This window comes from Typopeltis vanoorti, chromosome 15 (assembly GCF_054136105.1).
Source record: "Typopeltis vanoorti isolate ZY-2024b chromosome 15, IOZ_Tvanoo_1.0, whole genome shotgun sequence".
NCBI lineage: Eukaryota > Metazoa > Arthropoda > Arachnida > Uropygi > Thelyphonidae > Typopeltis > Typopeltis vanoorti.
This window is the reverse complement of record NC_143563.1, coordinates 30,549,237-30,571,490: the sequence shown is the minus strand read 5'-3', so window position 1 is coordinate 30,571,490 and position 22,254 is coordinate 30,549,237. Positions and strand designations below refer to the sequence as shown.

The 22,254-nt window shown below is 37.7% G+C and overlaps 1 protein-coding gene across 3 annotated transcripts in view; it reads right to left on the bottom strand.

Annotated features, from left to right (window-relative positions):
• The window catches only part of poe (E3 ubiquitin-protein ligase-like protein poe), an 801,929-nt gene that overhangs the window by 472,500 nt on the left and 307,175 nt on the right, over nucleotides 1-22,254 (bottom strand). For all 3 annotated transcript variants that reach the window (XM_090405892.1, XM_090405894.1, XM_090405895.1), the window contains exons 26-27: nucleotides 15,197-15,292; nucleotides 14,552-14,685 (exon numbers count right to left, since the gene is read on the bottom strand). In XM_090405892.1, coding sequence (XP_090262018.1) covers nucleotides 14,552-14,685; nucleotides 15,197-15,292 — 230 coding nt within the window. The remainder of the gene's footprint in view (nucleotides 1-14,551; nucleotides 14,686-15,196; nucleotides 15,293-22,254) is intronic.

Here is a 22,254-nt window from a genome sequence, read left to right as displayed (position 1 = left end):
GTTTTATTTGCAACTTTTGCTATGTGACCTTTGAACTCTAAAAAATTCCAATCCACCCACCGATATGCCAAGATCCCTTACCTCCTCAGTTTCTTATAGCATAGCCCTGCTAATATAATATGCTGCTGGAAATCTCATCACACCATAACTTTATACTTACTAACATTAAACTGACAGCCATTTTTCACTTGGCCAAATTTCCAGTATACTCAAATAATTTTGTAAGTGCTGAATATCAGTAACATTCCTAATTGCCAAGCCTATCTTTGCATCATCAGCAAATAATTGCACATCTGATGTTAGACCCTGCCTAATGTTATCAATGTATAGATAGAACTGAACCCTGAGATACACCACTAGTCACCTTAAATCTGGAAGATTAACACCCACTGTATAACACTTTTTGATATCTCTGTCAACCATCCCCCTGATCCAAGTCAAGAGTTTATATTCCAATCCCATATTCTCCAGTTTATGCAACAGCCGTTCGTATGATATCAAATGCCTTAAAAAAATCCAACATTATGTGTATCCATTCCCTTTATCCAGCTTGACCATAACATTGTTAAAAAAAAAATATGAGCAAATTGCTAAAACATGACCTTCCTTTAGTAAACCCATGTTGCTCCTGGCAGAGTATAGCTTGCTTGTCTATCCATTTCTTTATGCGAGTTCTTACCAACTTCTCTAAAATCTTTACTACCACAACAGAGATATTGATAGATCAGTAGTTAGACACATCATGTGAGCTGAATTTGTAGCATCAATGTGCTTGGGATTTTTATGCTACCATTATTGTTTATATTAGGATTGTTGATCAAAATTTCTCAGATTACCTTTAATTTGCATCCATACCAAGTTTTTGTATGATGTAAGGAAGAGGTACCTTCCCAATCAATTTGATGTAGGGTGTTTAGAACATGTTCCAAGAGGCTGGATTTACTAAAGCTATTAAATTTTATGTGTTTTTTTTTGCAGATTGGAATTGTGTGTCCTAACAGGTAGGAGATGAATTTCATTGCCCATTGTGAGACCGTCATCCTGCTAATTGGACCAGGTGGAGAAAAAAAAAATATATATATATACACACACACACATTCATACTTTTTCATACTGACTGAGATCCGAGAATTAGAACAAACAATTAAATTTATTAATTACGCAACATGTTTCATCAGAGTGGCCGACTTCTTCAGGCGTGAGAGAACACAGAAAGCCAATAAAAAACACTATAAAGAAACATTGAGTCACTATAAAACTATAAATTTGACTATAAACCACACTTAACTTTGAACTGGAGCTACAGTCTGAGTTAAAGTTCTATTGTTAGACACCTGTGCGCGTGTGGCTTCAAGATTGCCTCAAAATCTGACAGCAGAGCTGAATGAGTCCGGTAAATTGTAGCTGAGGTTACTGTTTATGTGGAAGGGGTCTGTGACAACTTCTTTAGACTCTACTATGCGGTGTTCTACCTCGTCATGGCATATGTGAGGGTTTGAAGTTGTTGTCCAGTTTATCTCATGTTGGCGACCTTCATTATTTGTGTTTAATGAAAACAGGACATGGCTTGAGAGGGCACTAGCTCTGGTTCTTTTGTAAGCAATGTCGCTTCGGTGTTCTTCGAGACGTAGGAGGATGGATTTTTCCGTTTGGCCATAGTATGGTTTTCCCCAGTCACGTGTGATTTTGTACACACCTGGGAATTGTAGATGGTTGTGAGCTTGTTTGTATTTGCTTAAACTTGATCTTAGTTTGGGAAGAGTAGAGAAGCATGTTTTTATGTTACTTTCCCAAAATTCTTCTTAGTTTCTTGGAGAGCGTGCTGATGTATTGCAAGGAGATATAACCTTTGGGGTCGTCCTGTGTTTCTACGTTGTTTCGTTGACGGCGGTATAATTGTTTATTGATAGTTTTTGAAGGTCCTTTTAAGATGTTATAGTTCATTTTTTAGTTCTTCTTCATCTGACAGTACAGATCTGGCACGATGCGTTCGAGTTGAGATGATACCCATCTTCTGTGCCGGATAGTGATGTGAGGATGCATGCGGGTATCTGTCTGTGTGCATAGGTTTTCTAAAGATCGAGATTTTTATTGAGTCAGATGTCTTAGTAAGTTTTACGTCCAGAAAAGGTAGAGATCATTTTCTTCAATCTCCATGGTTAATTTGATGTCTTAGTGGAAGTTGTTTAAGTGATTGATTTAAAAAAGTGTGAAGATTGTCAATACCGTGTTCCCAGATAAGGAATATGTAATCAACATATCGAAGCCAAATTTTTGGCTCAAATGTAGAGAAGGAGATTACCTTTTGTTCGAAATCCTCGAAAGAGATGTTGGCTAGTATTGGAGAGAGGGGCTGCTCATTGCTAATCTTTTATTCTATTTGTAAATTTTCCCTTCAAATTCAAAGTAGCCAGAGTTAACACAATGAGACAGCAGAGAAAACATCTCCTTTGAAATCTTGTTGCTTAAAATATGGAGAACTTCTTGTATCGGAATGTTTGTGAAGAGAGCTACTACGTCAAAGCTCACCATGATGTCAGAAAACTTAAATTTTATATTCTTAATTTTAGAGACAAAGTCAGTTGAGTTTTCAATATAAGAAGGAGATTTTCCAGCAAAACCTTTTAAGGATGATGCCAGATATTTTGTAGGTGGGTGAGTCAATGCATGCATCCTCACATCACTATCTGGCACAGAAGATGGGTATCATCTCAACTTGAGCGCATTGTGCCAGATCTGTACTGTCAGATGAAGAAGAACTAAAAAATGAACTACAACATCTTAAAAGGACCTTCAAAAACTATCAATAAACAACTATACCACTGTCAACGAAACAACGTAGAAACACTGGACGATCTCAAAGGTTATATCTCCTTGCCGTACATCAGCATGCTCTCCAAGAAACTAAGAAAAATTTTGGGAAAGTTTAACATAAAAACGTGCTTCTCTACTCTTCCCAAACTAAGATCAAGTTTAAGCAAATACAAACAAGCTCACAACCATCTACAATTCCCAGGTGTGTACAAAATCACATGTGACTGGGGAAAACCATACTATAGCCAAATGGAAAAATCCATCCTCCTAAGTCTTGAAGAACACCGAAGAGACATTGCTTACAAAAGAACCAGAGCTAGTGCCCTCTCAAGCCATGTCCTGTTTTCAGTAAACACAAATAATGAAGGCTGCCAACATGAGATAAACTGGACAGCAACTTCAAATCTTCACATATGCCACGACGAGGTAGAACACCGCATAGTCAAGTCTAAAGAAATTGTCATGAACCCTCTCCATATAAACAAAAACCTCAGCTACAATTTACCGGACTCATTCAGCTCTGCTGTCAGATTTTGGCACACTCATGAAGCCACACGCGCACAGATGTTGCTTACAATAGAACTTTAACTCTAACTGTAGCTCCAGTTCAAAGTTAAGTGTGGTTTATAGTCGAATTACAGTTTTATAATTTATAGTTTTATAATGACTGAATGTTTCTTTATAGTGTTTTTTTTTGGCTTTCTATGTTCTCTCACACCTGAAAAAGTCAGCCACTCCAATGAAACATGTTGCATAATTAATACATTTAATTGTTTGTTCTAATTCTCGGATCTCAGTCAGCAGAAAAAAGTATGAATATATCCCAATTCCGAGTTAACACAACAAATCATCACATATATATATATATATATATTTTTTTTTTTTTTTTTTTTACTTATTATATATATATATGTGTGTGTGTGTGTGTAAGTAAAAACCTCAAAATGTTTCTGAAAAATATTTCGAGGGTGGGGACTATATAAAAAACTCTTAAGCAAGAATTACAAATTACTATTATCAATACATTTATAAACAACGGCTACAGCAAAAATACCATCAACAAAATTCTTCATAAAACTACACCTAAAAATGCAAATAATACAGATTACAGTAAAATCATAGCTATTTCATACATTAAAAGTTTATTAGATAAAATAAATAGAATACTACATCATTACATCTTTAATGCTATTTTTAAATCACTATAAAATTAAAAAGAGCAATAAATGAGCAATAAATACAAAATGTTATATTCAGGCAATGAAAATCAAGGAAAAGAAGGAGTAGCCATAGTATTCAACACAAAATATGAGGCTAATCTTCTTGAATGGCAGTCAGTCTCAAGTAGAGCGATGTGGGCAAATATGAGAATGGGGAACTGGACAATGAGACTTATTTGTGCCTATGGTCCCACAGAAAGTTCTACTAAGGTAGAAGTGGAGGAATTTTTTGAGGGTTTAGAAAAAGCAACTGACACAATGATAAGTCTCATTGTCAACAAGGAAAAGTTGGTCCTTGTTGGGGATCTAAATAGCAGAATAGGAAATGATTGTGAGACATACAAAAATATTTTGGGAAAATTTGGAAAAAAGAGCAAAGCTAATAATAATGCAAATACCTGTTGGATTTCTGCTCAGGACAAGGACTGGTTATTACTAACACAATGTTCCAACCTAAAAATATGCAAAAAATCACATGTCCTGCACCAGGCAGAAAACATCACTATCAACAATAACATTGACTATGTTATTGTTGATAGTGATGTTTTCTGCCTGGTGCAGGACACCAGTGTACAGAGGATTTGAAATTGGAAGTGATAACTATTTAGTATTGAGTAGGATAAAATTGAATTTCATATAGAAAAGAATAACATGCAAGAAAGTTTTAAAGAGAATAAAAGTGGAGCAGCTCTCAGATCTGAACTGTAGACTAAAATACACAAAGATTATTGAAGAAAAAATTAAAAAGTTTGAGAACAGGAATCAAACCTTGGAGATTCAATGGCAAGCCTTGAAGAAAGCCCTGATTGATTCAGCTAGAGAGGCAGGTGTTGAAGTTGTCTGCAAGGATAGAAAAATTAGAACTCCATGGTGGACACAGGAAGTTAAAGAGGCAGTGAAGGAAAAGAAGAAAACATGTCAAAAGTTCCTGACAAATAAGTCAGCTTGTGCTCTTAGAGAATACAGAGACAAATGCAAGAATGCTAAACACTGTGTAAAACTAGCTAAACAAAAGTCATGGGAGGACTTTGGCAAGAATATAGAAAAGAAATATCAAGAAGGAGGCAAAATATTCTGGAGGTTGTTGAAGAAGCTTAGGAATGGAGGAAAGAGTGCTGTAAAAGGAGTTAGAAATGATAAAGGTGACATGAAAACGGAAGAAAAAGATATCCTTGTAGTATGGAGTAATTACTTTGAAAAACTGCTAAATGAAACAAGCAGTGATGACAGCACAGTGGTAAAAAACACTGACCAGGCAGTCAGGAATGCATATTCATACTTGAAGTAGAAAAAGCCATCAAAGGCTTGAAATGTGGAAAGGCAGCAGGAGTAGATGATATTCGACCAGAAATGTTGAAGTATGTTGGTATAAAAGTCTTACAGTGGCAGCACTGCATAGTTCAGAAAGTCTAGACAGAGGAACGAATTCCCAATGATTGGAGTAGAGCTCTCATAGTAACCATATATAAAAAGGGAAATAAAACTGAATGTGAGAATTACAGAGCTATTTCCCTACTGAGTGTTCCTGGCAAGATCTATGCAAGTATACTTGAGAAACGACTGAGAAGAATTGTGGAACAAAAGCTGAGTGAAGAACAAGCTGGATTCAGGCCAAATAGAGGCTGTCAGGATTAGATCTTCACTTTACAACAAATAGTCGAGAAAGCATGGGAATATAACAAAGATCTGTATTTAAGTTTTGTCGATTTGGAAAAGACACATGACAAGGTGCCAAGAGAAAAGCTATTCAATATGCTACAGTTATATGGTGTGAATGGGGCATTATATCAAGCAATACTTAGTCTTTATTTGTGTTATAAGTCAGCAGTTAGAATTGAAGGAAGTACAGGGAGATGCTTTAATGTTAAATCTGGTGTGAGACAAGGATGTACATTATCCCCTCTGTTATTCATTATCTATATAGATCACATAATGAAGGAAAGTGGTATTAAACATAATATCAAAATTGGAGATGTTAATATCAGCTCTTTGTTTTATGCAGATGATGTCATATTTCTAAATAAATCTGCTACAAGTCTGCAAGATTCTCTGACTAATGCATTTTTGGAAATTATGGAGACAACTACCGTGTTTGAAAAAAAACTTTAGTTTAATATTACTAAAATTTACAATTCGACGTTTCGACCTTTATGTCAAGGTCATCTTCTGGAGCGTACAAATATACACAAGGAACAAGCTATGCTACAATCAGACTGGTTCGTTAAATACACTGACCAACCGCTACCACAATTGTTGGCCTGACCTCTGGTGAAAAAAAAAAAAAAAAAAAATTATATATCAACGCTAGAGTCCTATTATTTGTGTTGTCTACTATATACATATATTAACATCATTCCAGCCAGTTGGAGTGGAATGGTTTCTAATATTAGCGGATTCGCTAGAGTCCTGACTTATGTTGAATCTTTCATATTAGGTTGGCTGAATGTGTGCCATCCAGATCCTTGGAATTTTCATACCATCTTTATTGTTGATATTTGGGTGGTTTATCAGGATTTCCAAGGATTCTTTAAATTTTCTTTCGTACCATGTTTTTGTGCGGTGTAAGGAGCAGGTGCTTTTCCAGTTGATTTGGTGTAAGGTGTTAAGTGCGTGGTCTGAGAGGCCTGCTTCACCATAATGGTTATATTTAATGTGTCTAATGTGTTCTTTCTTGCGTATAGGGATTGTCCGTCCTGTTTCACCAATGTACGGTAAGTTACAGGTGCAGCGGATGCAACAGACTCCAGGATGTGCTAATGGGAGGAGAGGATCCTTAGAGGAGCTGAATATGGTTTTAAGTTTAGTGGGTGGTTTAAAGGTGGCATTGCGGTTATAATGTTGTAGGATTCTGTTGATTTTTTCTGATAACCCTTTAATGTATGGGATGGCTATGGTTTTACTGTAATCTAGATTCGTTTTTATTGTGGTTTTATAGAGTATTTTACTAAAAGTATTTTTGTTATAGCCATTATTTATGAATGTGTCACTAATAATTTTTAGTTCTTGTTTCAGGGCTTGCTGGTTAGAGCAAATAGTTGTGGCTCTGTTTTTAAGGGTGTTAATGACTCCATATTTCTGTGCTAGGTGGTGGTATGAATTCTCATGTATATATTGGCCCGTGTGTGTCGGTTTTCGGTATACCGTGAGGGATAGACTGCCTGAAGGAAGACGTGTAACTAGTGTGTCTAGGAACGGGAGCGAATTTTGGTTTTCAATTTCGATGGTAAATTGTATGCGTTCGTGTTGTTTGTTTAGGTGGCTGAGGAATGTGTTTAGCGTTTGTCGCCCCTGCGGCCAGATCGCGAACATGTCGTCAATGTATCTGAGCCAGATTGTCGGTCGAAGCGTGGCGGAATCAAGAGCCCTTTGCTCAAAGGTTTCCATGTAGAAGTTCGCGATTGGGGGGGATAATGGTGAGCCCCATGGCTGTACCTTCCTTTTGTAGGTAGAATTTGTTTTGCCACACGAAGTAACCAGACTTTAGTACATGGGCAAAGAGAGCCATAATGTCGGGCGGAAATTTGTTCTGTAGTAGGAGAATTGTGTCATTGATGGGGACATAAGTGAAAAGGGCAGAAACGTCAAAACTAACTAATAAGTCGTCTTTGTCAAGTGTTATGTTTTTGATTTTGTTTATAAATTGTTGTGTGTTTTTTATGTAGGAGGGGGAATGACCTACCAACTCCTTGAGTGTTGCCGCTAATTTCTTGGCTAGGTGGTAATTGGGACTGTCTATTCCTTCCACTAATGGTCGAAGGGGCACATTTTGTTTGTGTATTTTCGGAACCCCATATATTCTGGGAGGGCGGGCATAGTGGAGTTTGAGTTTTTTAACTGTGTCTGGTGGCCAAGAAGTGACGGACTTTAGTAGTTTTTCTGTTTTGTCCTTTATCCTTTTTGTTGGGTTATAATTTACCATTTTATATGTGTTGTTATCGGATACTAGTTGGTTCATTTGCAGTATGTATGTTGACCTGTCAAGGACAACAGTGGCACTGCCTTTATCCGCTTTCGTTATTATTATGTTTTGTTTGGCTTTTAATGATTTAATTGCTGCTAATTCTGTTTTAGTCAGGTTGTTCTGTATGGTTTTCTTGGTATTTAGGACATTACTGGTTTCTAGTTGTATTTTATCTGCTATGTTGTTAGGAAGGGATCTGATGCCTCTTTCAATGTGGTAGATAAAATCCGATTTGTTTACCTTTTAAGGTGCAATTGCGTAGTTCAGTCCTTTATTCAGCAGCATGAGTTCGCCGTTGTTCAGGGTGTGGCTTAATAGGTTAATCACATGGTTCTTGTTTCATGGTTCACATGGTTCGGTGGTTGGTCGCTCCTTGTCTCCCTTGTTTGTTGATCATTGTTGTTTCTCGGGGAGGAAGTCCTCTGATTGGGTGGATTCTTGTGATTGGCCACCATATTTTGCCAATGTTTCAACCTGTGGAATTTTTTCTTGAGTTTTTCTTTATTCTTTTCCAGGGTAAGCTTGGCCGAATTGTCAGTAATTCTTTCAAGTGTTTGTAGAATGTCTGGATTAACATAGTTCGATAGTTCTGATTGTAATTTAGAAACCAGATTTTGTGTTGTAGCTAGGTTTTGGCGGGCTGTTTGGATCTGTTCTCTAAGCATTGCTTTTTCTGTGCGGTCATAGATACGGAGTGCCTTAGCAGACGTAAATTTCTTTTTTAGCCTGATGCAGATTGGAATGAGGTTATTGTCTCTGCATCTTTTTAAAAAGGCCAGCCGATTGATCAGGAGAGAAATACGAATCTTTAGCTTACCATAGTGATTGCAGTGCTTGTGGGTATCATTTCCATGGATGATCGGAATGCATTTTTGGAAATTATGGAGACAACTACCGTGTTTGAATAAAAACTTTAGTTTAATATTACTAAAATTTACAATTCGACGTTTTGACCTTTATGTCAAGGTCATCTTCTGGAGCGTACAAATATACACAAGGAACAAGCTATGCTACAATCAGACTGGTTCGTTAAATACACTAACCAACCGCTACCACAATTGTTGACCTGACCTCTGGTGAAAAAAAAAATAAAAAATAAATAAATAAATAATAATAATAATAATAATAATAAAAAAAAAATATGCCCCTTCGACCAATAGTGTAAGGAATAGACAGTCCCAATTACCACCTAGCCAAGAAATTAGTGGCAACACTCAAGGAGTTGGTAGGTCATTCTCCCTCCTACATAAAAAACACATTTATAAACAAAATCAAAAACATAACTAATATAATTAACGGCTATATTAGCCTGTTTTTGACGTTTCTGCCCTTTTCACTAATGTCCCCATCAATGACACAATTCTCCTACTACAGAACAAATTTCCGCCCGACATTACGGCCCTCTTTGCCCATGTACTAAAGTCCGGTTACTTCGTGTGGCAAAACAAATTCTACCTACAAAAGGAAGGTACAGCCATGGGGCTCACCATTATCCCCCCCAATCGCGAACTTCTACATGGAAACCTTTGAGCAAAGGGCTCTTGATTCCGCCACGCTTCGACCGACAATCTGGCTCAGATACATTGACGACATGTTCGCGATCTGGCCGCACAGGCGACAAACGCTAAACACATTCCTCAGCCACCTAAACAAACAACACGAACGCATACAATTTACCATCGAAATCGAAAACCAAAATTCGCTCCCGTTCCTAGACACACTAGTTACACTTCTTCCTTCAGGCAGTCTATCCCTCATGGTCTACCGAAAACCGACACACACGGGCCAATACATACATGCGAATTCATACCACCACGCAGCACAAAAATATGGAGTCATTAACACCCTTAAAAACAGAGCCACAACTATTTGCTCTAACCAGCAAGCCCTGAAACAAGAACTAAAAATCATTAGTGACATATTCATAAATAATGGCTATAACAAAAATACTGTCAGTAAAATACTCTATAAAACCACAACAAAAACGAATCTAAATTACAGTAAAACCATAGCCATCCCATACATTAAAGGGTTATCAGAAAAAATCAACAGAATCCTACAACATTATAACCGCAATGCCACCTTTAAACCACCCACTAAACTTAAAACCATATTCAGCTCCTCTAAGGATCCTCTCCTCCCATTAGCACATCCTGGAGTCTGTTGCATCCACTGCACCTGTAACTTACCGTACATTGGTGAAACAGGATGGACAATCCCTATATGCAAGAAAGAACACATTAGACACATTAAATATAACCATTATGGTGAAGCAGGCCTCTCAGACCATGCACTTAACATCTTACACCAAATCAACTGGAAAAGCACCTGCTCCTTACACCGCACAAAAACATGGTACGAAAGAAAATTTAAAGAATCCTTGGAAATCCTGATAAACCACCCAAATATCAACAATAAAGATGGTATGAAAATTCCAAGGATCTGGATGGCACGCATTCAGCCAACCTAATATGAAAGATTCAACATAAGTCAGGACTCTAGCGAATCCGCTAATATTAGAAACCATTCCACTCCAACTGGATGGAATGATGTTAATATATGTATACAGTAGACAACACAAATAATAGGACTCTAGCGTTGATGTATAATTTTTTTTTTTTTTCCCACCAGAGGTCAGGCCAACAATTGTGGTAGCGGTTGGTCAGTGTCTTTAACGAACCAGTCTGATTGTAGCATGGCTTGTTCCTTATGTATATTTGTACGCTGCAGAAGATGACCTTGACATAAAGGTCGAAATGTCGAATTGTAAATTTTAGTAATATTAAACTAAAGTTTTTATTCAAACAAAGTAGTTGTCTCCATAATTTCCAAAAATGCATTCCGATCACCGTGCAAGCCTAAAAGAAAGGATTCTCTGACTAAATTGAATAACCGTTGTAATAAATATGGTATAAAGGTCAGCAATAAAAAGACAAAGACAATGAAAATAGGCAGAATCATTGAAAATGTCAACTGCATTGTGAATGGAGAACCTACTTAGGCATGATTTTTAGTGAAGATGGTAAATTAAATATAGAAATAGATAAAATCAGCAAAGCTTGTATGGTGGGAAGTCAATTGAATAAATTCATATGGAATAAGAGAGAAATTAGTCGGAACACTAAATTAGCTGTATACAAGACGTTGTTCAAACCAGTTTTAATTTATGGATCTGAGAGCTGGGTCAGAAGTAAAACACTTGACCAAAGACTAAAGACCACAGATATGAGAGTCCTGAGAAAGATTATAGGTGTGAACAGATGGCATCAATGGCAATATCATATTAAAAACGAGGATATTAAGAAAGAACTTGACATTGTCAGCATCCAGGAATGCATTAGCAGAGCTAATCTCAGATGGTATGGTCACCTAAACAGAATGGGCAAAGAAAGATTAGCAAAACAAGTGTTCTCTACCAGGTTGTCAGCAAAACGACCCAGAGGAACACCGAGATATAGGTCAATTGATACGGTACAAAGTGCCGTAGACGATAAAAATATAAGATCTGATAATGTTGGAGTCTTGATAAGTAATAGACCTATTTGGAGGAAAATTGTAGACAGGAAGTTAGTAATGATGTAATTTTTTTCATGTAGTAGTACTATCATATCCTGTATCCTTGAGGGTATATGTCAGGAATTTGATGATGATAATAAAATTAAAAAACATATTGAACTCCTTTAAGGATCTCCCGTCTGTATATAAGAAATAATAATTATGAAAGCAGACAAGGGGAATGCCACCGTTATCCTTAACTCACAAGACTACATGAAGAAGTTAAGCGACTTAATATCTGACAGTTCCACGTACAAAATCCTCACCAGAGATCCCACAATGAAGAACCACAATGAGACAAACTTCCTGATCCGTAACATGAATACTTGGCCTGAAGAATTAAAACGAAAACTTAAATCCTCACATCCCATCACTCCTAGACTGTACGGGGCGCCTAAAGTGCATAAAGAAGAAGTGCCACTTCGTCCGATTGTGGATGGCAGGTCATCCCCAACGTACCTATTGGATAAGCACCTAGCGAATTTACTTAAAGGAAAAATTAGACAAACAGAGTCCTACTTAAAAAATTCTCAACACTTTGTGGACAAACTTAAAAACATAAAAATTACACAAACAGACATAATGGCCAGCCTAAATGTAGTGTCCTTGTTCACGAATGTACCAGTAGAAGAAGTAATGAACATTATCAAAGATATCTTTCCTGCAAATATCACAAAGATGTTCAAGCATTGCCTACAATCAAATTTTTTCAAAGTTAACAACAAGATATACAAACAATTAGAAGGCCTAGCCATGGGCAGCCCTCTGTCGCCACCATGTGCAGACCTCTTCATGGAGAAATTTGAAGATGAAATATTCACCAGCATTACTCCTAAACCTTCTATATGGTGGAGATATGTGGATGACATCTTCATCATATGGAAAGACAACTTAGAAAGCCCACATCTGTTTGTTAACAGAATCAATGCACTCCACAATAAAATAAAATTTACTCTAGAAGTGGAAAATAACGAACAGTTACACTTCTTGGACTTACTAGTAAAAAGACAAGGAAACAGCATCAAACTGTCGATTTACAAAAAACCAACGGACACTGGAAGATATCTACATTACTCTTCTAACCATCATAGGTCACAGAAACACAGCATCATCCACATGCTAAGAAATCGAGCTAGAAAATTTATCTCTGACGAGGAAGAAGTTCAAACAGAACTGTCTCAAATAGCTACAACTCTATCACAAAATGGTTATCCTAGACACATCATCAACAAATTTCTATACAAAGATAACCAACAAGAAAGAACAGTCGCCCAGCATATCTCAACAGCAGTCATCCCCTTTATAGGTTCAACTTCAACAAAAATTGCAAGATTGTTAAAGACACACAACATCAGGGTTGTATTTAAACCAACAATAGCATAAGACAGGTCCTAAGATCCCCTAAAGACAGTGTGCCATTTTATAAATATCAAGGTGTGTATAATATCCCATGCACGTGCGGTCTTTCCTACATCGGACAGACTTCGAGAAGCCTGGAGATAAGACAGAAAGAACATATAGGCGATGTTAATCACAACAGAACGATCATCTCGGGATTGGCACATCACTTTTCAACTTCGAACCACACTATAGACTGGAATAACAGCTCCATGCCCTACGTAGACGAGAATTACAGGCATCGAGTATTTAAAGAAGCGGCAGTTGTACTACGTACGGGGAGTAACCTAAACAGAAATCAAGGGGCCATTCTGAACGATACCTGGAAAAATCTAATTAACTCCCTCAGTTCAACAGAGCTACAGTACGCAAATAACCATATTACGCGTTTGCATGTAACGCGTGTTCATGATGCTGAGTAGTTATGTCACGCGAACGTGTCACCCTAGCTACCTAACAAGTACTAACGGTTCTTTGTATTTTGAAACCTTTTTTGCATTTACCTCTTTTTTTTGTACTATGCAAGCCTTGAGAAAGCTGGTCAGTTACTAGCGAAACCGGTAGGCAATTTGTAAGAGCTTAAGTACGTTGTAAATATATGGTCTATGTAACAATAAATCTTCATTTTGTAATACTTTATGACCAAAACATGTATAATTTAAATAGAGAACACTTGTTTTGCTAATCTTTCCTCGCCCATTCTGTTTAAGTGACCATACCACCTGAGATTAGCTCTGCTAACACATTCCTGGATGCTGACAATGTCAAGTTCTTTCCTAATTTCAAATATTCTTCACTAAAAATTTTAACTGTTATTACTTGGCTTGTAGCTTTTAATTTATTCATGCTATTTCCTGATGAAGTGAAATAAAGGTCTTTCATGAAACTGGTCAAATTAAAACATAATTTCTGTTCGACTTCTTTGTGTGTGGTTTACTACCAGAAAATAGTGATTCTAATTCCTTTCTCCACAGAAGCATGCACAATGAGTATGCAGTTGTCGCCATAATTTTTAAAAATGAATGCTGATCACCATGCATAACTATGAAAGAAAAGCAAAAGGGCAGGAGTTGAACCCAATAGCCTTGGCAAGAGACCAAAAATACTGACTGCCATTTGATCAAGAGGCAAACTTTCGCATTTGGTCCCTACAAAGTCTGGTTTGGATTTGTAAAAATTACTAATGGATGATTACTAATGAAAAAGAAACAAAAATAATAGATTTGCTCAATGATATCTGTCCACACATTTGAAATATTTTTCTGCTTCATACTATAAACTGGCCATCTCTGCAGCCTAGTCACATATGGACTGACAGCTAGTCATTAACAGGCCATCACTATGTCATCATTTGAAAGAGATGAAGTTCGTAGAATGAACTGAAAATATGTCTTCAGATATCATGTGACTTACTCTATGTTATTGGTTAAAAGATTAAACCATTGGATTAAACAAAAGGATTGGTTAAAGGATTAAAGGAAAAATTTTAAAAGGATAAAGGATTAAATCAAGAATATAATTTCTTGGCACCTTTAATTTATTTTACTCTATGTTATGATTTTAATATCTAAACAAAACAATTAAGAGCAAAAATGAAATTAACCTGATTTGAATTTCCAAAAATCACTTTGCTTAACCACTGCTGTAAGATTCCACTGTCCAGCTTCCCTAATTTGTTCATTTTGCTTACAGAAGAGCACAGGATCTCTAGACTTTTATCAGAAGGATTTTTTTCCACTGTAAAAAAAAAAAAAAAATAAATAAATAAATAAATAAATAAAAATGGCAATGACCCCTTTGAACATACTGATATTAATTAAGCGATGTAGTATTTTGTTGAAATTGTCATATCAAACCAACTCACTGGATTTTAACATGACCTTGAAACATGAAATTAGTAATGGTGAGTTCAGAATTAGATAATGTATTCAAAATCTGACCTCAACATCTTTTCACAAGGTTTCAACTTTATGCAGGTAGTAATTACATGGATTAGTTTACATCATTAATATTGCAGTTCATTTTTTTAAATTCAATTTTGGCAGCATGTTTTTTTTTTTTTTTGGTTAATTTGTATAATAGCAATGGCATTCTCACCTTGGCAATGAAAAGTTATATTTAAATCAATTGCAGACACATAACTATTTAAAAGTCATTTTCTTTTTCTTTTTTTTTGAGTGTATTGTTCTTTAAATGGACATGATATGAATATGACAAGATAAGAAAATAAAAAAAAAATCATATTTACCTTGTTGAAATAATTTACTGAAAAACTTCAGAACTCTTGTTCCATATGCAGAGCTTAAATTTCCGTTTGCCGCAGATAGCAGTATATTAATCATATCTATATAAAAAAAAAAAGCACTAATAAATACTTCAAGTTCATACACTTATAACTTTTGCTATAAGATTAGTAATGGAACAGGTCAATCAAATAGTCAACTCTTACTATAGCAAACTTGTAGGGACTACAAAAGTAGTTAATAGTGAATTTTATTTAGCATAGCATTGTACCTATGGAGCTCTGGTTAGGTATTTCCATTGTGGAGAATCAACTGTATAATCAAAAATATATATTAGTGATAGCAAGTATCTTTTTTTTTTATAAGGCAAAATAAGCAAAGCATTCATTTATCATATTTATCATATTAAAAAGTTATTTTAATGTATATCCTAGTTTACATTGTTAATTTCCTTAAATTATTTAGTAAAAATGCATAACCAACATCTAAGAATTTCCACGAGAATTACGATAATTCACGGAGATGACATCGCACGTAAAGCATGCCATTACGGTAAAATGAAGTTATTATTATTATTATTTCGGGCTACTCTAGGGGGTCCTTAGACTCATCGCGGGAGGCCCTAAACTTCATGTCCACACAACTATTCGACATTCTCACAGTATTTATCATACCTTGCCTTGAACTCGTTCACTGTCATAGCACCCACAACAGACTCTGGCAGCTTATTCCACTCATTTACCACTCTAAAAGTTAAGAACCCAGCTCTAACACCCCTGCTAACCACACTCTTGCCCAGCTTCCATAGGTGTCCCCTAGTTCTCCCACCACCAGTCCTGATCTCAAAAATATTCTTTGAATTAATCCTATAGAATCCTTTTAGCAATTTGAATGTCTCAATCATATCTCCCCTTTTCTGCCTATCAACTAGTTTCTGCAACCCACAAATCTTCAACCTGTTCTCATATGGTTCATTCCATAGACCTGCTATCATCTTAGTCACTTGCCTCTGGATCCTCTCCACCTCCTCCCCATCAAGAAGGAACTGAGGTGACCAAATCTGGGCACAGTAGTCGAGATGAGGTCTTATCAGAGCTCGGTACAGAGGTACAATAACGTGCTTGTCTCTGCTCGTCAAGGTATTTTCCAACAACCAAGTGAGTTGATGAGCTGATTTAGCTACTTTTGCAATGTGCCCCCTAAACTTCATCTCCCTATCCACCAACACTCCCAAGTCCCTGGCCTCATCAATCTCTTGGAGTACAGTTCCACCAATGTGGTATACTGCTGCTAATCTTTTCATCCCAAAATGCATAACCTTACGTTTTGTCACATTAAATTGACATCCATTCTCCTTAGCCAAGAACTCCAATCTATCTAAGTCATCCTGCAAGACTTTGACATCTTCTGCATTCACTATCGCCCTACCCAACTTTGCATCATCAGCTAACAAATGAACTGTTCCACTTAGATCCATCCCTATATCGTTAATGAACAGATTAAACAGCAGTGGTCCAAGAACAGAACCCTGCGGCACACCACTAGTCACAGGCTGTCTTTTGGACTCTACTCCTGAATAAACTACTCTTTGATATCTCTCCATCAACCACCCACCTATCCATCTCACCAACCCTATATCCATTCCCATATGTTGTAGTTTACGGGGTTAGAATTCCATGTGGTATCCTGTCAAATGCTTCTGCCAGGTCCAGCAGTATCACTGTAAACCCATTTCCCTTATCCAGTTCTGCCGTCACCTTGTTATAAAACTTGAGCAAGTTACTGAAGCATGATCTACCCTTCACAAAGCCATGCTGTCCCCTGTACAGTATCTCATTTTCATCAATCCATTCCTGTATTTTTCCCTTGATTACTTTCTCCAAGACCTTGACAATGACTCCTAATATGCTGATTGGTCCTATATCCATTCCCATATGTTGTAGTTTACGGATTAGAATTCCATGTGGTATCCTGTCAAATGCTTCTGCCAGGTCCAGCAGTATCACTGTAAACCCATTTCCCTTATCCAGTTCTGCCGTCACCTTGTTATAAAACTTGAGCAAGTTACTGAGGCATGATCTACCCTTCACAAAGCCATGCTGTCCCCTGTACAGTATCTCATTTTCATCAGTCCATTCCTGTATTTTTCCCTTGACTACTTTCTCCAAGACCTTGACAACGACTCCTAATATGCTGATTGGTCGGTAATTTGCCACCATAGTCTTGGATCCTCCTTTATGCAGTGAAACTATTTCACCCTCTTTCCACGCCTTTGGGATTAAACCAGACCCGAGACTCAGATTAAACAACATGGTCAAGGGCACTGATAATTCCTTAGCCGCTTCACGCAAGACCTGTGCCGGTATACCATCCAATCCCACAGATGTATTCACATTAAGGTTCTGTAATAGACTATTCACCTCCACTTCACTCATCACAATTCCCATATAAACTAATGGTTCCTTCATTTTCTCCTTTCACTATCCTGCATGTCACCACCTGGATGATATACTTTTGCAAAGTGCGTGCTCAGTAACTCCACTATATCGACTGGTTCAGTGACCTCCTTACCATTGTCATTCCTTAAAATCATTTTGCCATGTACAGTTTTTTCCTGCTTGCAGCATATTGTTTGGGATTCTCTTTTGCTTGCATAGCTAGTTTCCTTTCATAATCGGCTTTTGCTGTTTTTACCACACTCATTACCCTTCTGGCCTGCACTTTATACCATTCGTGTGACTGCAGGTCACCCCTTTCTTTAAATTCCCTCCACAGTTGTTTCTTTTTTTGCAGCTCAAGCTTAATGGTGTTATTCATCCATTTAACCCCCACTTGTTTTACTATTCGGACCCTAGGTATACAATCAGCCATAACTTCCTGTAAATGCTCCTTGACCACTTCCCATGCTCTATCGACGTCCAGCCCTTGCAGTTGTACATGCCATGGCACTGATGCAAGCAATCTCCTAAGCTTGTCAAACTTGCCAGCATGGTAATTCCACATATACCCTGTCTTAATCAAAAATTCCACACCTTTAGCCACCTCCCAGGTCAAGACCTTATGATCACTCTCACCAATAGGTGGCAACATGGTCATATTCATTACAGTCAAATGTGAGATGCTATTACCAGGTCAAGCACTCTCACACCCCTAGTATTTTCAATTACATGTTGTCTCAGATAGTTATCCCTTAATAATTGAATAAAATCCATTTCCTTCCTCACGTGTCCTCTCCTTCTTCCAATCAATGTTACCATAGTTGAAATCCCCCATAATAATTACCCTCCTTCCACTCATTTCATCAATTTGTTTAATGCATACTATCTCCACCATCTATTCCATCACCTGGTCTATAGCAGCACCCAACTGTATATTTTATTCTGCCAGTCTCAATCTCACACCAAATAGCCTCAAATGAGCTCCTTTCACTATCCTGCAATACAACTTCAATTCTCCTTGGCTGCAGTTCATCAGCTATCATCAATAACACCCCCCCCCATTTTATTCTCTCTGTCCCTCCTAAACACACTATAACCTACACATTCTATCCCACTAACTATATCATCTTCCGTCAGCCATGTTTCACTAATGCCAATAACCTGTGGCCAGGAAGAGCCAATCAAGGCCAAAAATTCTTCCTTCTTGTTCCTAATACTCCTGACATTAGTATACATGAAATGCAGTGATCCCTTTGTCCCACCCGTATCTTGATACATTATTCTAAATGTCCCATTCCCATTTTTTGTCCTTAGTGCTGGCTCAAGTACATTATATACATTTTTACACTCAACTGTCTCACTGAAGTTTGCATATCCACTTCTCCCCCCCTCTCCTTGGTAGTTCTAGTTTCCCTGGTTCTGCACATCCATTTTCACTTCATTCACAACACCTTTTCCAGTCTCTGCACACCAAGTCCATTCAAATGCAGGCCATCCATCTTGTATAAGTCCTTTTGCCCATCAAACTCATTCCACACGTCCACGAATTCCACACCACACCGCCTGCATAACCTGTGCATAATGTCATTTGCGATTATGGCCCTCCTTCTAAACTCCTCTCTGTCATACCGTGGCAACAGACTCACCATTTTAACTCTGTCACGTTTTTCTTTCTCTACCTTTAGCAATACTTTAAAGTCCTCTCTCATAAAAAATTTATCACCTTTCAATTCATTCGTACCGGCCACAATTATTAATTCTTTCACCCTCTGTTTTTGCACTCTAACACCCTCACTTACATCCTTAAATTTTGCACCCGGTAAGTACAATTTAGTTACACTCCCATCTATCACTCCTCTTAATAACGAGTCACCATACAACACTCTTTCCTTCATTTCAGAAACTCTCCCACTCTTACGCTGTTTATTTACATTAGCCGAATCACTCTGGAAAGAGTTTTGCAGGTGCTCTAATTGCCGCTGCGCATTTTGTATCACTGCGCACAACTTAGCGATCTCACTTCCTACAAATAATTCCTCATTTTTTTTTATCATTCAAACCATTTTCTCTTTCTGTATAGTTGCTCTCACTCTTTCTTAGATCAGCGCTCTCACTGCCATCTTGTACATCACAATTCCCTATCAAGCCAATATTTTCACTCTCATTCTGGCTTTCTTCAACCATAACTGTCTCACGACCTGACACATACTTCAACTCCTCACTTTGCTTACACTTTCTGCATATTCTCCCATCACTATCACTTTCAATCCAAACTCCTGCCTCATTCGGGAATGCATACATTCCACACACATCACATTGGACAAATTCTCTCACATTATAGTTTTTGAACAATGGCATCGTATTTTTGGATGCCATTATCTTACGTTGCATTGGCGCCATATTCAAATCTATGAAACGTATCATTAAATACTGAATTAAATAACGGAATTCACACCAAAATCACACAGACACAACAAGCTACCAAAATTAGACAATATTACGTTATGATTTTAACCTATATTCTAATTTTCATTCAAAATTATACTTAGCTTTTGGGAGCACCCTGAAAATACGACCGACCGTCTGGCTCTCTAGCAGCCAAAAAATAAAAAAAAATAAATAAATAAAAAAAAAAAGTTAAAGTAAAAAGTAAAAAAGTAAAAAGTTAAAGCTATCAAGAGAACTGAATCGTCTCGCCTTCCTAAAACACTGCCAGGATAACCAGGTAATTCCTAACCGTGTCAAATTCAAGCACCGTTTCTCTTCGCAAAAGGCTCTTCGTATTTATAACCGTGCCAGCTAAGCTTTGCTCAGGGAACAAATCGCTACGACTCGCTGTTTCCTGAATGATGCTAACTTAGCTATCCAGGCACTCGAGTATGACCTTTCAAGCACCTTAAGCCACGAAATTTGGTCTATTTTATACGACATCTCGTGCACTGCAGCGGAGAAAGAATTTAAAAAAGTACGAGATCGACACCACAACTTCCTACCGAAACGGTAGTCAACCTTTCATCATTTAGTATGAAACCTGAAGCACTCGATGCCCTCGCACGTGGCCGCAACTTCGCCATTGCGCCCAGAAGAATACCTGCTGGAGATATTATGATACGAATTGAATGCAGGATACGACACCTTCCAAACCACGTCGCCAATGATATTAGACTGGATGTGGCTTGTGTTCTGACCAAAGCTAAATCACCAAAAACCAACATGTCCAGTAAGGAAATTAAATCTCTACTAGAATTAAAGAAAAACAGGGAAATAATAATCACCAAAGCTGATAAAGGGAATGCCACAGTATTGCTTAACCAAAAGGATTACATAGGTAAGCTGAAAGCTCTATTGTTAGATCAGCTACTTACCTCCCTATCGAGTACAATCCCACCAACTCACAAATTAGAAAACTCCACAAGCTCCTTAAGAAAGTCACTTCTTGGCCTGTGGAATTCACTAACAAATTAAAACCATTTAACTCCATACCCCCCCCCCCCCCTTTTATGGACTCCCAAAAATACATAAGGAAAATGTGCCATTACGTCCCATAGTGGATGGCATTGATTCCCCCACATACAAACTAGCCAAACATTTGGCCAAAGCTCTCTCACACTATACTGGCAACACACCTTCACACATAAAAAACTCAGCCCACTTCAAAGCCAGCATAGAAAACCTTACACTCAAACACACTGATGTAATGGTCAGTTTTGATGTCTCTTCCTTATTCACAAATGTCCCACCTCAAAGAATCCTTAGAGCTAATCCAAGCTAAATTTTCTCCCGATATCACAGCCCTATTTCAGTTCACAATGAACTCGGGCTATTTTGTTTGGCAAGGAAAATTCTACAAACAAATAGAGGGGACAGCCATGGGTTCTCCACTCTCCCCACCCTTGGCCAACTTTTATATGGACTTTTGTTGATGATATGTGCGCTATTTGGCCACATGGCTCCGATGCACTCCTCTCCTTCCTAACACACTTAAGCAACCAACACCCCAGAATCAAATTCACCCTGGAAGAGGAAAAAACAACTGCCTTCCTTTCTTAGACACACTAGTCACCCGCCAGCCTGATGGAACCTTGGTTTTCTCAGTCTATAGAAAACCCACCTATACAGGCAGATACATTCACCAACAATCCCACCACCCCTCCTCGCAACAATATGGAGTCATTAAGACACTACACAACAGGGCTAAACTTCTCTGTTCAAATGACGATGCCCTAACCATGAACTAAACCACATTCTCAACACCTTCTCAGCCAATGGCTACCCCCCCCCCCCCCAAAAAAAAAAATTGAAACCAGTAAACATCCCCACCTCACAACAAGGATTACTCAAAATCCATCACTATATCCTATATCCGAGGCACCTCGGAAAAAATTACAAAAATCCTAAAAAAAACATGACTTAACTTCTTGTTACAGACCAAATAAAAAATTGGCATCTCTTATCTGCTCTACTAAAGACCAACCTCCCCCCTACCTGTTGTATATCAGGTCCCTTGCAGCTGTAAGCTGTCCTACTCTGGCCAAACAGGCAGGACAGCAAATATCAGAATTTCAGAACACAAGGACTACATTCGGTTTCACCAATACAGTGATAATTTATTGAATTATAATTTA